Source organism: Mobula birostris, chromosome 27 (assembly GCF_030028105.1).
Source record: "Mobula birostris isolate sMobBir1 chromosome 27, sMobBir1.hap1, whole genome shotgun sequence".
NCBI classification, from domain to species: Eukaryota; Metazoa; Chordata; class Chondrichthyes; order Myliobatiformes; family Myliobatidae; genus Mobula; species Mobula birostris.
Window position 1 is genome coordinate 3,867,711 of NC_092396.1, and position 16,183 is coordinate 3,883,893.

At 42.7% G+C, this 16,183-nt stretch overlaps 1 protein-coding gene across 2 annotated transcripts in view; it reads left to right on the forward strand.

Moving 5' to 3' along the window:
- Positions 1-16,183, forward strand: part of ddx19a (DEAD-box helicase 19a) — a 60,986-nt gene that overhangs the window by 22,492 nt on the left and 22,311 nt on the right. For both annotated transcript variants that reach the window (XM_072245274.1, XM_072245275.1), the window contains exons 5-9: positions 4,970-5,062; positions 5,630-5,732; positions 9,377-9,491; positions 11,358-11,535; positions 15,729-15,966. In XM_072245274.1, the coding sequence (XP_072101375.1) occupies positions 4,970-5,062; positions 5,630-5,732; positions 9,377-9,491; positions 11,358-11,535; positions 15,729-15,966 (727 nt within the window). The remainder of the gene's footprint in view (positions 1-4,969; positions 5,063-5,629; positions 5,733-9,376; positions 9,492-11,357; positions 11,536-15,728; positions 15,967-16,183) is intronic.

Sequence of the window (16,183 nt, forward strand, 5' to 3'; positions counted from 1 at the left end):
CTGTTGTGGGCTGTATCAAATGGGATGATGAACCAGCACACAGGAGGGAGATTGAAAATTTGGCTGAGTAGTGTCATAACAACAACCTCTTACTCAACTTCAATAAAACCAAGGAATTGATCGTAGACTTCAGGAGACAGAAACCAGAGGTCCACGAGCCAGTAATCATCAGAGGTGGAGAGGGTCAGTAACTTTAAATTCCTGGTGTCACTATCTCAGAGGACCTGTCCTGGACCCATCATATAAATATAACTATGAAGAAAGCACAACAGTGCATCTACTTGCTTGGAAGTCTGCGGTGATTAGGCATGAAATCAAAAACCTTGGAAAGCTTCCCTCAATGTGCGGTGGAAATTGTGCTGACTGGCTGCATTACAGCCTGGTATGGGAACACCAATGCCTTTGGGTGGATAATCCTACAAAAGTTAGCGGTTATGGCCCTGTATATCATGGGTAAAACCCTCTCAAACATTGAGCACATCTACATAAAATGTTGCCAAAGAAAAGCAGCATCCATCATCAAAGATCCTCACCACCCAGGCCATGCTCTTTTCTCACTGGTGCCATCAGGAAGAAGGTACAAGATCCTCAGGACTCTTAACACCAGGCTCAAGAACAGTTACTACCCCTCAACCATCAGGCTCTTGAACAAAAGAGAATAACTGCACTCATTTAAGGACTCTTTTGTTATTTCATGCTTGTTATTTATTGCTATTTATTCATATCTGCATTTGCACCGTTTGCTGTCCATTGATCCTGTTTGCAGTTACTGTTCTATAGATTTGCTAAGTATGCCCACAGAAGAAGAATCTCAAAGTTGTATGTGGTGACATGTATGTGCTCTGATAAATTTTACTTTGAACTTTGGAAAAAATCAATAAATATAAATAGTTAAGATAGTTTATATACATTGATTATACAGTACTGTGCAAAAGTGCATATATCTATTGCTTTTGTACAGTACTGTGGTAATTTTATGTATTGCACTGTACTGCTGCTGCAATAAAAACAAATTTCCTGACACATGTGAGTGATGATAAGCCTGATTCTGATATGGGTCTCTATTGTGGACTGAGAGTGGGAAGGGGACAGGGAGAGGGGAATCGTGGTTGGGAAAAAGGGGAGGGAGAGGGGAGCACCAGAAAGACATTCTGTAATTATTTGGAAACAAATTGCTTTGCCTGGTGTTTCAGGGTTGGGTGTGTCTGCACTCGCGCCAACCCCAGCCCTTGGCAACCCTCACTCGGTGTTCCCAACATCCTTCACTCCTGCTGGATTTTAAAGCTCACTGTTTGCTCCACGTTGACAAATATAGTACTGTGCAAAAGTCTTAGGCAGTCTAGCTATATACAATGCCTATAAAAAGTATTTACACCCCCCCCCCCGGAAGTTTTCATGTTTTATTGTTTGACAACATTGAATCACAGTGAATTTAATTTGGCTTTTTTGACTCTGATCAACAGAAAAGGACTCTTTCGTGTCAAAGTGAAAACAGATCTCTACAAAGTGATCTAAATTGATTACAAATATGAAACACAAAATAATTGATTGCATAAGCATTCACCCCTTTTAATATGACTCATCAGATAATCACTGGTGCAGCCAGTTGGTTTTAGAAGTCACATAATTAGTTAAATGGAGATCTGGTTTTGGAGACCAGTGTGCAGTCAAGGTGTTTGAATTGATTGTAGTAAAAATATACCTGTTATCTGGAAGGTCCAACTGCTGGAGAGTCAGTATCCTGGCAACAACTACACCACAAAGACAAAAGAACACACCAGCCAACTCCATGAAAAGGCAGTTGAAGCACACAAGTCAGGAGATGGATACAAGAAAATTTCCAAGGCACTGAATATCCCTTGGAGTACAGTTAAGTCAATCATCAAAAAATGGAAAGAATATGGCACAGCTGTAAATCTGCGTAGAGTAGGCAATCCTCAAAAACTGAGTGACCTGCAAGAAGGGGACTAGTGAGGGAGGTCACTAAGAGACCTATAACATCTCTGGAGGAGTTACAAGCTTCAGTGTCTGAGATGGGAGAGACTGTGCATACTACAGCTGTTGCCCAGGTGCTTCACCAGTCGCAGCTTTATGAGAGAGTGGCAAAGAGAAAGCCACTGTTGAAAAAAACTCACATGAAATCTCGGCTAGAGTTTGCCATAAGGCATGTGGGAGACTGAAGTCAGCTGGAAGAAGGTTCTATGGTCAATCAGTCAATCAATAAATAAACACAAATAAAAGGTGAAGAGCCATGAGAAAGCTCTTAATTAAATTAGGTGGCTCCAACATTTAACTCGACACGGCGTAGTTATTCTGTAATAATCTTTCAGAGTAGGTTTATAATTGGCAAATTAATTTCAGCGTGGTGAGACATTGCGTTTTTGCCACAGAAGGAACTTTGAAAGTGCTTCCACATTTTTTAGGAAAGCTGTCTGTGTGATATTTTGAATAATAAACCAGCGTGCACACTTGAAAGTCAACCTAATTAAATCTGCAGTTAGAAATAAATTACAAAATTGTCTGTGCACTGTAAAGTTCAGCTTGCGTTAACAGCGTGGGGATAATCCAGCATGTCTGCCCTGCAGATTGGGAGTGCAGGGAGGTGATGCGAGGGTATTTCCACAAAGGAAGGAAAATTGAGTTCAAAGTAATTTTGCTATCAAAGTACGTATATGCTCAGTGGCTACATTACTAGGTACACCTGTGCACCTGCTTGTTATTGAAATATCTAATCAGTCACTCATTGCATGAAAGCATGCAGACATGGTTAAGAGGTTCAGTTGTTGTTGAGACCAAACATCAGAATGAGGAAGAAATGTGATTTTAGTGACTTTGACAATGGAATGATTGTTGGTGCCAGATGGTGTGGTTTGAGTATCTGAGAAACTGCTGATCTAGGATTTTCCTACACAGCAGTCTCTAGAGTTTACAGTGCTAAATTCACTGAGTGAAAGTTCTGTGGATGAAAACGCTTTGTTAATGAGAGAGGTTGGAGGAGAATGGTTCCAGCTGACATAAAGGCAAGATGTTAAAACAGTGGTGTGTAGAAGAGCAACTTTGAATGCACAACATGTCAGACCTTGAAGCGTGTGGGCTACAGCAGCAGCAGAACATGAATATGCACTCGGTGTCCATTATTAGATAGAGAATGTAGCTAATAAAGTTGCCACTGAGTGTACGTCACCATATACAACTTGAGATTCTTTTTCTAGCAAGCATTTACAGGCACCAGGAATAGCAGCCAGTTTAATTAAAAGAGAAAGTGAGTAATAGAGAAGTTTTTTGTGAACATGTTTTAGGGCTGACTAGAATATAGAAGCAAGGATGTAATGCTGAGGCTTTATCAGGTATTGGTCAGACCATATGGGGGTATTGTGAGCAGCTTTGAGCCACAGCGATATGCTGGCATTTTGAGAGGATTCAGAGGAGGTTCAGGAGAGTGATCTGGAAATGAAAGGGTTAATGTACGAGGAGCATTTGATGGCTCTGAGCCTGTACTCGCGGGAGTTTGGAAGAACAGATGCAGATCTTATTGAAACCTGTTGAATATTGAAAGGCCTTAATAGAGTGGATGTGGACCAACTGTTTCTTATAGTGGCTGAGCCTAGGACCAGAGGGCACAGCCTCAGAATTGAGGGATGCCCATCTAGAACAGAGATGAGGAGACCCCAGTCAGTCCGGATTGGAAGCAGCATCTCCAACACCATCACGCTGAGCATGGGGGGCCCCCCAGGGCTGTGTGCTCAGTCCACTGCTGTTCACTTTGCTGACCCACGACTGTGCTGCAACACACAGCTCGAACCACATGATCAAGTTCGCCGATGACACGACCATGGTGGGTCTCATTAGCAAGAACGATGAGTCATGAGTCAACATACAGAGAGGAGGTGCAGCGGCTAACGGACTGGTGCAAAGCCAACAACCTGTCTCTGAATGTGAACAAAACAAAAGAGATGGTTGTTGACTTCAGGAGGACACGGAGCGACCACTCTCCGCTGAACATCGACGACTCCTCTCTAGAGATCGTTAAGAGCACCAAATTTCTTGGTGTTCACCTGGTGGAGAATCTCACCTGGTCCCTCAACACCAGCTCCATAGCAAAGAAAGCCCAGCAGCGTCTCTACTTTGCGAAGGCTGAGAAAAGTCCATCTCCCATCCCTATCCTCACCACATTCTACAGAGGATGTATCAAGAGCATCCTGAGTAGCTGCATCACTGCCTGGTTCAGAAATTGCACCATCTCGGATCGCAAGATCCTGCAGCAGATAGTGAGGTCAGCTGAGAAGATCATTAGGGTCTCTCTTCCCACCATTCCAAACATTTACACCACATGTTGCATCCGTAAAGCAAACAGCATTATGAAGGACCCCACGCACCCCTCATACAAACTCTTCTCCCTCCTGCCATCTGGCAAAAGGCACCAAAGTATTTGGGCTCTCACAACAGGACTATGTAACAGTTTTTCTTCCCCCAAGCCATCGGACTCCTCAATGCCCAGCGCCTGGACTGACACCATCCTACTGCCCTCTACTGTGCATGTTGTCTTGTTTATTATTTATTGTAATGCCTGCACTGTTTTGTGCACTTTATGCAGTCCTGGGTAGGTCTGTAGTCTAGTGTAGTTTTTGTATTGTTCATGTAGCACCATGGTCCTGAAAAACGTCTCGTTTTTACTGTGTACTGTACCAGCAGTTATGGACAAAATGACAAACAAAAGTGACTTGACTTGACTTGAATTTCTTTAGCCAGTGGATGGTGAATCTGTGCAATTCATTACCACAGATAGCTCTGGAGGCCAAGTCATTGGATATATTTAAAGAATAGGTTGATAGATTATCGATGAGTAAGAGCATCAAAGGTTACAGGGAGAAGGCAGGAGAATGTGGATAATAAGTTAGCCATGATGGAATGGCCTAATTTTGCTCCTATGTCTTATGGTCTGTTTTTGTTTTCTTTTCTCTCATTATAGGAAGAAGGAACTTCTGCAAGGTGTATATGGAATGGGATTTAACAGACCTTCGAAGATCCAGGAGACAGCATTACCCATGATGCTTGCAGAGCCGTATGTTTATTCCACTAATGTTATTGTGTTATAATGTGCAGCTGATCATTTAAAAGACGATTACTTATTTTACCTGATGTATATAGAACAGTGTAGCACAGGAACAGACCAATTAAATTAGTAATCAAATGGCCAGTTACATCCCTTCTGCTTACACAATGTCCGTATTCTTCCATCTCTCTCACATTCAATGCCTACGTAAACATACATTAAAAATCTCTAATGTGTCGGACTCTACCACCATCCCAGGCAGTGCATTTCAGGCACTCACCACACTCTGTTTAAAAAAAAATGCCCCTTTCATCTACTTTGAAATTACTTCTCTCACTTTAAATGCATGATCTCTGGTATTAGGCATTTCAACCCTGGGAAAACGATACTCTGTCTAGTCTGTCTATGTCTCTCAAAATCTTATAAATGTCTATTAGATCTCCACTCAGTCTCCGCCGCTCCAGAGAAAACAACCCAAGTTTGTCCAACCTCTCGTTATCGCACATGCCCTCTAATCCAGGCAACCTCCTGATGTCTTTGTGATGTGACCTCCTTGTGTTCACGTTCTCTCTGCAGCCCACAGAATCTGATTGCGCAGTCTCAGTCGGGTACTGGGAAGACAGCGGCCTTTGTCCTGGCTATGCTCAGTCGCGTGGACCTTACACAAAGGTATCCGCAGGTACGGCAGTACAATATTTGTTCTGTATTAAGCCCATCTCCCCTACTGGGCATAGGCTACCAACATAATGTTTTATTGTGTTATTTATTTAATTGGGTTGTCTTTACCTAGTTTTAGGACTTGCGTGAAGATCTGATCACATTTTAGGTCATACTTATGCAGAACTAGAGAGCATTCTACAGGGTTCACAAACTTTCTAGCGCCACTGTACCTTACACTTCAGTGATCCACATTTCTTTATGTATGATGGGTAGAAGCTAGTTTTGTTTGCTCTGTTCTCACAGCTTAGCTTTATTTATCACATGTACATCAAAACATTTAGTGAAATGTGTCGATTTGTGTCAAATCAAATCACGGAAGATAGGGCTGGGCAGCCTGCAAGTGTTGCCACACTTCTGGTGCCAGCGTAGTTTGCCCACAATTCATTAACCCTAACCATACATCTTTGTGGGAGGAAACCCGCCCGTCACGGGGAGAACATACAAACTCCTTACAGGCAGTGGCAGGAATCAAACTCAGATCTCACAGCTAGCTGCTGGAAAGCACTGTGCTTACTGCTACACTACCGTGTCACCTTGTCTGTCCGATTAGTTCCACAGTGGGAAGAGCTGTTATGTTTTCTTCCCACATGGACTGATGCCAATGAGACATAAATGTAAACTGGCACCTAGGCGACCTGTGATTACCAACCCATGGACAGGAGGCAGCTGTTTAACTCCTCCTTCCTTTTAGAGCCATAGCCACCACTACTTTATAATTCCCTGTCAGAGTCACCTTTTGTACAGACACATCATTTTATGAATATACAAATAATCTATGCATATAAGCTATTTTACGGATTTATTTTTAAATTGTTTTTTAATTATTATTGTGTTCTTTTTTGTTTTTTTTGTGCTGCACCAGATATGGAGTAACAATTATTTCATTCTCCATTACACTTGTGCACTGGAAATGACATTAAATTATCTTGAATCTAGTTGTAGACAAACTGCAGGGTATAGAATCTTTGGCCCATCTCATCCATGCTGACTATGATATTTCTGCTTAACGATCAGACTGTGGCTACTTGGAGCCTTATTTGTAACTATTCTTATCTGTTCTTGTCCTGATGAAGGGGTCTTGGCCTGAAACGTCAACTGTTTATTCCTCTTCACAGATGCTGCCTGACCTGTTGAGTTTCTCCAGCATTTTGTGTGGATTTCCAGCATCTGATGTTTTGTGTTGAGGCCCTTTACCAGGACTCTTACGTTTTGTAATTTCAAAACGTTAAACTAATTGAAAGGATTCCAAGAATACGGGTCTAATTTCGTGTTTACTTTAAGTGAGGCCTGCACGTATCACATGGTAGTGTGATGACATTTGCAATTCAAGTATTTATACTTATAAACCTCAATGAATTACTTAAATGAACAGTGTTTAATCAAACTATATGTATGTATGAATATCTGTGTATGCATGTATGTATATGCGCACGCGCATACATACATATACACACACACACACACACAATACTAAGAATACTCAAATACTCTCTCATGGTGGTGTCTGAAAAGAGGATGCTGTCTAAGTTGCATGCCATCTTGGACAATGTCTCCCATCCACTACATAATGTACTGGGTGGGCACAGGAGTACATTCAGCCAGAGACTCATTCCTCCAAGATGCAGCACAGAGAGTCATAGGAAGTCATTCCTGTCTGTGGCCATCAAACTTTACAACTTCTCCCTTGGAGGGTCAGACACCCTGAGCCGATAGGCTGGCCCTGGACTTATTTCCTGGCATAATTTACATATTACTGTTTAACTATTTATTACTATTTTCTATTACTATTTATTATGTATGGTGCAACTGTAACGAAAACCAATTTCCCCCGGGATCAATAAAGTATGACTATGACTATATTATTGAAGTATTAAATACACAACCAGTGTATTGCTTGCTATGTTCAGCCGAGCATTGTGGGCATACAGTGTTGGCGCTGGAGTGTGTGGTGACACTTGTGGGCTGCCCCCAGCACAGTGTGTTGGTTGTTAATGCAAATGACACATTTCACTACACATGTAGCAGATACATTTGAACCTGAATCTGAGCAAACTGCTGTTTGTGGGAGCTTGCTTTACATAAATTTGTTGCCAAGCTCTTTATTCGACACACTATCCTGACATCGTGAACGGTACTAATCAAATTCAAAACTTTTTCTTTACTATTAATTAGTTTGTTTGGTTTTCCCAGGATCCTGTCTGTTTTATTGTGAGCATTGATAAGCACAAAGTCAAAATAAATTTATTATCCAGGTACTTATATGTCACTTTGAGCAGCCAAGTATAGCCTTGAGTTTACTTTGCTTGGTGGAATGAAGGTGTAGATAATTTTCTAAATGGGGAGCAAATTCACAGTTCAGAGGGCAAAGGGACTTGCAAGTTTTCGTGCAGGATTCCCTGAAAGTTAACTTGTAGGTTGAGTCAGAGGTGAGGAAGAAAAATGTAATGTTTGCATTCATTTCCAGAGGACTAAAAAATTAAAGCAAAGATATAGTGCTTTATGAGGTTTTATGAGGCATTGGTCAGATCACATTTGGAGTATTGTGAGCAGTTTTGGGCCCCATATCTAAGTCAGGGTGTGCTGGCATTGGGGAGGGTCCAGAGAGGAGAATAATCCCGGGAGTGAAAGGGTTAATGTACAAAGAGCATTTTATGGCTCTGGGCCTGTACTTGCTGGGGATTAGAGGAATGAGGGGGGGATATCATTGAAAGCTACTCAAAATTCAAGAGCTTCGATAGAGTGGATGTGGAAATGATGTTTTCTATAGTGGGAGAGTCTATGACCAGAGGGCACAGATGTCCCTTACGGACAAAGATGTCCCATACGAACAGAAATGAGGAATTTCTTTAGCCAGAGGATGGTGAATCTGTGGAATTCATTGCCATAGGTGGCTGTAGAGACTTAAAAGTCATTTAAAGTGGAGGTTGACTGGTTCTTGATTAGTGAGGGTGTCTCGGGGGAGAAGGCAGGAGAATGGTTTGAAAGGGAAAATAAGTCAGCCATTATGGAATGGTGGAGCAGACTTGATGGGCTAAATGGCCTAATTTTGCTGTTCCTATGTTTTATGGTCATGCCCTGAGCTCAGTGGCAAGTGTGCCTCTAATTTATTTTCTTCAGTTTGCTTCATGCATGAGGAATTCTTTGTTCTCTTAGGGTCCATTGTCTGATACACGTCTTTGTCTTAACTGGTTTAATTTCTGTTTAAGCACAGTCCTTGACAATAAAATTGAGATAAAATTAGCTTTATCTGTCACATGTACAGCGAAATGCATCGTTCTGGTCAACGACAACCCAGTCCGAGGATGTGATGGAGGTAGCCCACAAGTGTTGTCACGCTGCTGGTACCAACATTACATGCCCACAACATACTGACCCTAATGCTTGCGTCTTGGCACGGGGAGGAAACCCACTCACTGACGGGACAAACAAACATATAAACTCCTTACACAGCGGTGAGGATTGACAGTATTGTGCTAACCACCACGTTAATGGTGTGGGCCCAGGAGGCTATGCTCCTCTGACTGTCACGGTTCATTACTGTTTCTCTATGTTACAGCCCTTAATGAGCTGTTGATTTTTTTTTTTTTTTTTTTACCTCTCCAGTGTTTATGCCTCTCTCCAACATATGAGCTGGCCTTACAGACCGGACAAGTGATTGAGCAGATGGGAAAGTTCTGTCCTGATATCAAGCTGGCATATGCTGTGCGAGGAAATAGACGTGAGTAGCATGGTAGGGTGTTTTCTGATTTTAAAGTGGGGGTTTGTGAAGCCAAAAGAATGACTGGCTGCCTTTCTAAGCAAATTTCAAGAAATACCTCTAACACTAAAGGTCAACTTTTACTTGAAAGCCTTCACAAATCAGAGTATCGAGTACAGGAGTAGGGATTTTGGTGAGACCTAATTTGGAGTATTGTGTGAGCAGTTCTGGTCACCTACCTACAGGAAAGATATCAATAAGATTGAAGGAGTACAGAGAGAATGTACAACAATGTTGGCAGGACCTGAGTTCCAGGGAAAGGTTGAACAGGTTCGGACTTTGTTCCCTGGAGCGTAGGAGAATGAGGGGAGATTTGATAGAGGTATACAGAATTATGAGGGGTATAGATAGGGTAAATGCAAGCCGGCTTTTCCCACTGAGATTGGTTGAGACTACAACTAGAGGTCATGGGTTAAGGGTAAAAGGTGAAATGTTTAAGGGGATCTTCTTCCTCAGAGGGTGGTGAGTGGAACAAACTGCCAGTGGATGTGGGTTTGATTTCATCATCTAAGCAAAGTTTGGGTACATGCATAGATGAGAGGGTATAGAGGGCTATGAACTGGGTGAAGGTCAATGGGACTAGGCAGATTAATAGCATAGACTAGATGGGCTGAAGGGCCTGTTTCTGTGCTGTTGTATCCTCTATATTACTCTATATCCGCTAAGCCATATAGGACAAACCTTTAAAAGGACAACTTTGCTTAAGTAGAGTGGACGTGGAGAGGATAAGAGTCTAGAACGAGAAAGCACAGCCTCAGAATAGAAGGACATTCCATTAGAATAGGGATGATGAGGAATTTCTTTAGCCAGAGGGTGGTGAATCTTTAGAATTCATTGCCACAGATAGCTATGGAGGCCAAGTCATTGGCTATATTTGTGAAGATTAATAGGTTCTTGATTAGTAAGAGTGTCAGGTTACAGGGAGGAGAATGGGGTTGAATGGTAAATTATGATGGAATGGCAGAGCGGACTTGAAGGACCGAATAATTCTGCTCCTATGTGTTATGGGCTAAACCATTAGAGTACAAGTTTTACTGAAGAAACCACTAAACCACATAGGGCAAACCACTAAAAGTTTACTGGATCATATACAGGGCAGATATAGTCTTCCCCAAATAAATAAGGATAATAATACCTTGCACTACTCCAGGTGTAGTCTGACTATGCTAACTTAACACTACAGTATCTCACTATTTGCTTAAACTGTTCAGTTCTATTGTATTTCAAACCAAGAGATTGAAAGTAAATGTGTTACAAGTAGCCGAATGGTCTACTTCTGCACCTATTATCTATTTAAATTCCTGAGAAGTGTTAAGGTTTCCTTCTGAATGGCAGACACAATATAGTTTTAGGGTGGCGAGGTGAAGATATGTTTCTAACTAAGGAGGGATAAGGCACTCCTTCCCTCCGCTAGCCTGCGGGTCACCCTTGGGCAATGTGTAGCACCTGCTTAGCCACCCCCCACCCCGCTGATCAAGATCACATGAGCCTGGGAGCAGCTGGTGCACATCACAAGCCCTGGTGATGCAACCACTGATGCCAGGCAGACACTGTCTGAAGAGTATTGATAATGGCTAGGGTCGCCTGTCTTGTAAAGACACTGCCCAGAAGAAGGCAACGGCAAAGCACTTCTGTAGAAAAATTTGCCAAAAACAATCATGGTCAAAGACCATGATTGGCCATATCATACGATATGGCACATAATGATGAGTATGATTCTATAAATGTGTTACTGTCCAAATATAAATTGTTAAGAACATTAATAATTGTTCCTTCATGAATTTACATGCATTAGGTTTTGGTATTGAATATACTTTGTGTTTCTAGTTGAGAAAGGCCAGAAGATTCCGGAACAAATTGTTATAGGAACACCTGGGACCGTCATGGACTGGTGCATAAAGCTGAAGTTCATAGATACCAAGAAAATTAAAGTTTTTGTCTTGGATGAAGCTGATGTCATGATTGCTACTCAAGGACACCAGGACCAGAGCATTCGAATTCAGAAGTAGGTTCACTCATTACTGAACTGTGTTCCAGAAAAACAAACGTTAGATTCCGTAACATTTTAATAATGCCCTGTGTTGTTTATGCATTTATTTCATTTAGAGATACATACCCTCTGCCTCTTCGAGCCATATTGCCCAACAACCCCTGATTTAACTCTAGCCTCATCACAGGGCAATCTACAGTGACCGATTAACTACTAACCAGTACATTTTTAAAGACTGTATGGGGAAACTGGAGCACCCTGGAGAAAACTCACTCTTTGCTCGGGGAGAATGCACAGAATTCTTACAGATAATGTTGAAATTGAATTCTGGTGCCCTGAACTGTAATAGTGTTGCTCTAACTGCTACCCTACCATGGAAATCCTGATAGTTTGGTTTCTGACTGACAAGTTGATACTTCCCGTACTTCCTTGAAACTCAATGGGGCTCCTGTTTCGCAAACTCCATTGAAATGTCCTGGGCTCTCTAAATAAGAGCTATAGATGGAATGGACAGCCAATGACTTTCCCCAGGAACGGACTGTCTTATTCCATCATGATCATTATGTGCCATATTGTATGATGTGGTTGATCATGGTCTTTGACCATGATTGTTCTTGGTAAATTTTTCTCTAGAAGTGATTTGCCATTGCCACCTTCTGGGCATTACCTTTACAAGACTAGTGTCTGAAAAGAGGATGCAGTCCAAGTTGCATGCCATCTTGGACTATGTCTCCCATCCACTACATAATGTACTGGTTGGGCACAGGAGTACATTCAGCCAGAGACTCATTCCACCGAGATGCAACACAGAGCGTCATAGGAAGTCATTCCTGCCTGTGGCCATCAAACTTTACAACTCCTCCCTTGGAGGGTCAGACACCCTAAGCCAATAGGCAGGTCCTGGACTTATTTCCTGGCATAATTTACATATTACTATTTAACTATTTATGGTTTTATTACTATTTAATTATTTATGGTGCAACTGTAACGAAAACCAATTTCCCCCGGGATCAATGAAGTATGACTATGACGGGTGACACCAGCCATTATCGATTCGCTTCAGAGACTGTCTGCCTGGCATCAGTTGTCACATAACCAGGACTTGTGATATGCACCAGCTGCTCATGTGACCATCCTCCATGGCTTCACGTGGCCCTGATCGGGGGCTAAGCAGGTGGTGCACCTTGCCCAAGGGTGACCTGCAGACTAGCAGAGGGAAGGAGTTCCTTAAACATTCTTTGGTAGAGACACATCTCCACCCCGCCACCCAATACCAGTGACATAACTTTAAGGTAATTGGAGCAAAGTATAGGGGGGGATGTCAGAGGAAGTTGTTTTTACACAGAGTGGTGGGTGTGAGGAATGCCCTGCCAGGAGTGATGGTAAAGGCAGATACATTAGGGACATTGAGAGACTCTTAGATAGAAATATGGATGGTAGAAAAATGGAGCACTATGCAGGAGGGAAGGTTCAGAGTGATCTTCGAGTAGGTTAAAAGTCATCGTGGGTTAAAAGGCCTGTACCATGCTGTAGTATTCTGTGCTCCAAAATACACTTAGTGGCCACCTTATTCGTTATTGCTCGTTAATGCAAGTATCTATTCAGCCAGTCACGTGGTAGCAACTCAATACATAAAAAGCATGCAGACATAGTCAAGGCGTTCAGTTGTCCAGACCTAACATCAGAATGGGAAATCACCTCCCTCTGGTACTCCTGCCCCATCCCTTCCTTCCATGGTCTTCTGCCCTCTCCTGTCAGATTCCCCCTTCTCTAGCCAATGAACTTCGCAGCCCTTTCCTGCACCCCTTGCCCTTCTCCTGGTTACACTTATCACCTGCCACCTTTTACTAGTTCCCCCCTCCCCTCCCACCTTCTTACTCTGGCTTCTCCTGTTTCTTTCCAGTCCTGATGAAGGTCAATGCCTGAAATGTCAGCTGTTTACTGCTTTCCGTAGATGCTGCCTGACCTGCTGAGTTCCTCCAGCATTTTGTGTGTATTGCTTTGGATTTCCAGCATCTTCAAATTTTCTCATGTTTGAGAATGGGGAAGAAGTGCTATATAAGTGACTTGAACCATGAAGTGATTGTTGGTACCAAATGGGGTGGTTTGAGTATTTCAGAAACTGCTGATCTCCTGAAATTTTCACTCACAACAATCTCTAACGTTTGCAGAGAATGCCGTAAAAAACAAAAAACATCCAGTGAGTGGCAGTTCTGTGGGCAAAAGTGCTTGTTAATGAGAGAGGTCAGAGGTGAATGGCCAGACTGGTTCAACCTGACAGGAAGACGGCAGTAACTCAAATAACCACACATTACAACAGTGGTGTGCAGAAGATCATCTCTGGATGTACAACACGTCGAACCTTGAAATAGATGAGGTTTCCACTGTACACTTCATTGCTTTAGTAGCCTTGTCTCCATTAGAACATAGAGCAGTACAGCACAGCACAGCCCATCGGCATGCGATGTTGTTCCAATCCTTTAACTTACTCCAAGATCAATCTAACCCTTCCCTCAAACATAACCCTTGATTTTTCTATCCTTAGTGTGCCTATCTGAGAGTCTCTTAAATGTCCCTAATGTATCTGCCTCTACCACCACCCTGGGTAGTATGTTCTGTGCACTCTCACCTCTCTGTGGGAAAAACACAGCCTTCCGGTGGAAAAAAAACAGCCTCTGTGGGGCTGGTCGGAGGCTCGAAGTTTTCGGACGGACGGACGGACTCAGTGTCGGCTGTGGTCGGGTGCTTCCAATGCATCGGCAGTTGTCGGTGCCTGGAGGTTTATGGCGGGGAGTTTCTCCCTTTGCCACCTGCTATTGGGGACTCGAGTCGATCGACTCGGGACTTTGAGACTTTATTTTACCGCGCCCATGATCTGTTCTTTATCAAATTATGGTATTGCTTCACACTGCTGTAACTATATGTTATAATTACGTGGTTCTGTCAGTGTTAGACTTTGGTCTGTCCTGTTTTTCTGTGATATCACTCTGGAGGAACATTGTATCATTTCTTAATGTATGCATGCATTTCTAAATGACAATAAACGAGGACTGAGTGTTCTCATAATCTTAAATCTTAAACCTACCTCTGACATCCCTACTATTCTTTCCTCCAAAGACCTTAAAATTATGTCGCCTTGTATTGGGCCTTTCTGTCCTGGGAAAAACTATGACTGTCCACTCAATCTATGCCTCTTATCATCTTATGCACCTCTATGGTGTCACCTTTCATCCTCCTCCTCTCCACCAGCTTGCTCATAAGACACTTCTGGATCTACGTTTTGAATACTTCCTTACAGTGACCATATGCATGACCTCCCTAAATAAGCTCATATATCGAGGGCAAAAAAACCAGTTTATGTTGCAGAATTATTATCATTGAAACTGGATTTAAATTGCCTCAGTCACCTTCTTGCCCTCCATACGTGCTGCCTGACCTACTGATTTCCAACACCTGCAGAATCTATTGAGATTTTGACACTTTGGCCTTCATACATCAGAAAATTTGCAAGTACATTGCTGGGACTTGATCGAATACATTAGGACTTTATTCCTTGGAATGCAGAAAATTGAAAGGAGACCTGATAGACGTATACAAAATTATGAAGTGTATAGATTGGGTAAATGCAAGCAAGTTTTTTCCACTGAGGTTGGATGGGACCAAATCACGATAGAAAACCAGAGGTCATAGGTTAAGGGTGAAAGGTGGAAAGTTTAAGGGGAACATGAGGAGAAACCTTTTCATTCAGAGGTTCATGAGAGTGTGGAACAAGCTGCCAGTGATTTCAACATTTAATATAAGTTTGGATAGGTACATGGATGGTAGGGGTATGGAGGGATATGGTCCTGGTGCAGGCTGATGGGAGAAGGCAGTTTAAATGGTTCAGCATGGACTAGATGAGCTGAAGGACTGGTTTCTGTCCTGTACTTTTCCATGACCCTATGACTCTACAAGACAGACAGACAGACAATGGACAAAAAGCAACCAGCTGTGCAAATACAAAAAAAACACTTGAGACTGCAGATGCTGCCCAGAGTACAAAACGCTGGAGGAACTCGGCGTGTCAGGCAGCATCTGTGGATGGAGATGGCTAGACAATGTTTTGAGTCGAGATCTCTGATCCAGACTGAACACGTCACATGTGACAGATGCAGATAGAGAAGGAATGTTCTTAGCTGGATCAGTAACTCCTCGTCTTCCACTCACAGGACACTGCCCCTAAATTGTCAGATGCTATTGTTCTCGGCTACCTTTGAAGAATCTGTATGGAAGTTTGCCCAGAAGGTCGTTCCTGACCCTAATATCATCGCGTTGAAGCGAGAGGAAGAAACCTTGGATACCATTAAGCAATATTACGTCATGTGTAACAGCAAGGAAGAGAAATACCAGGCTCTGTGTAATATCTACGGAGCAATAACCATCGCCCAGGCCATGATCTTTTGCCATGTGAGTAAATGCTAGCACTGAGTTGGAGTACTGTGTGCCCCATTGCAGGGAGGAGGTGGGGGCTTTAGGGTGCTGCCTGAATTAGATGGGATGGGCCATAAGGACAGCCTGGACAAACTTGTGTTATTTTCTCTGGAGCATTAAGGCCAAGGGGAGACCTGATAGAAGTTCATAAAATTATGCTGGGCAAAGACAGGGTAGACAGGATTCTTTTTTG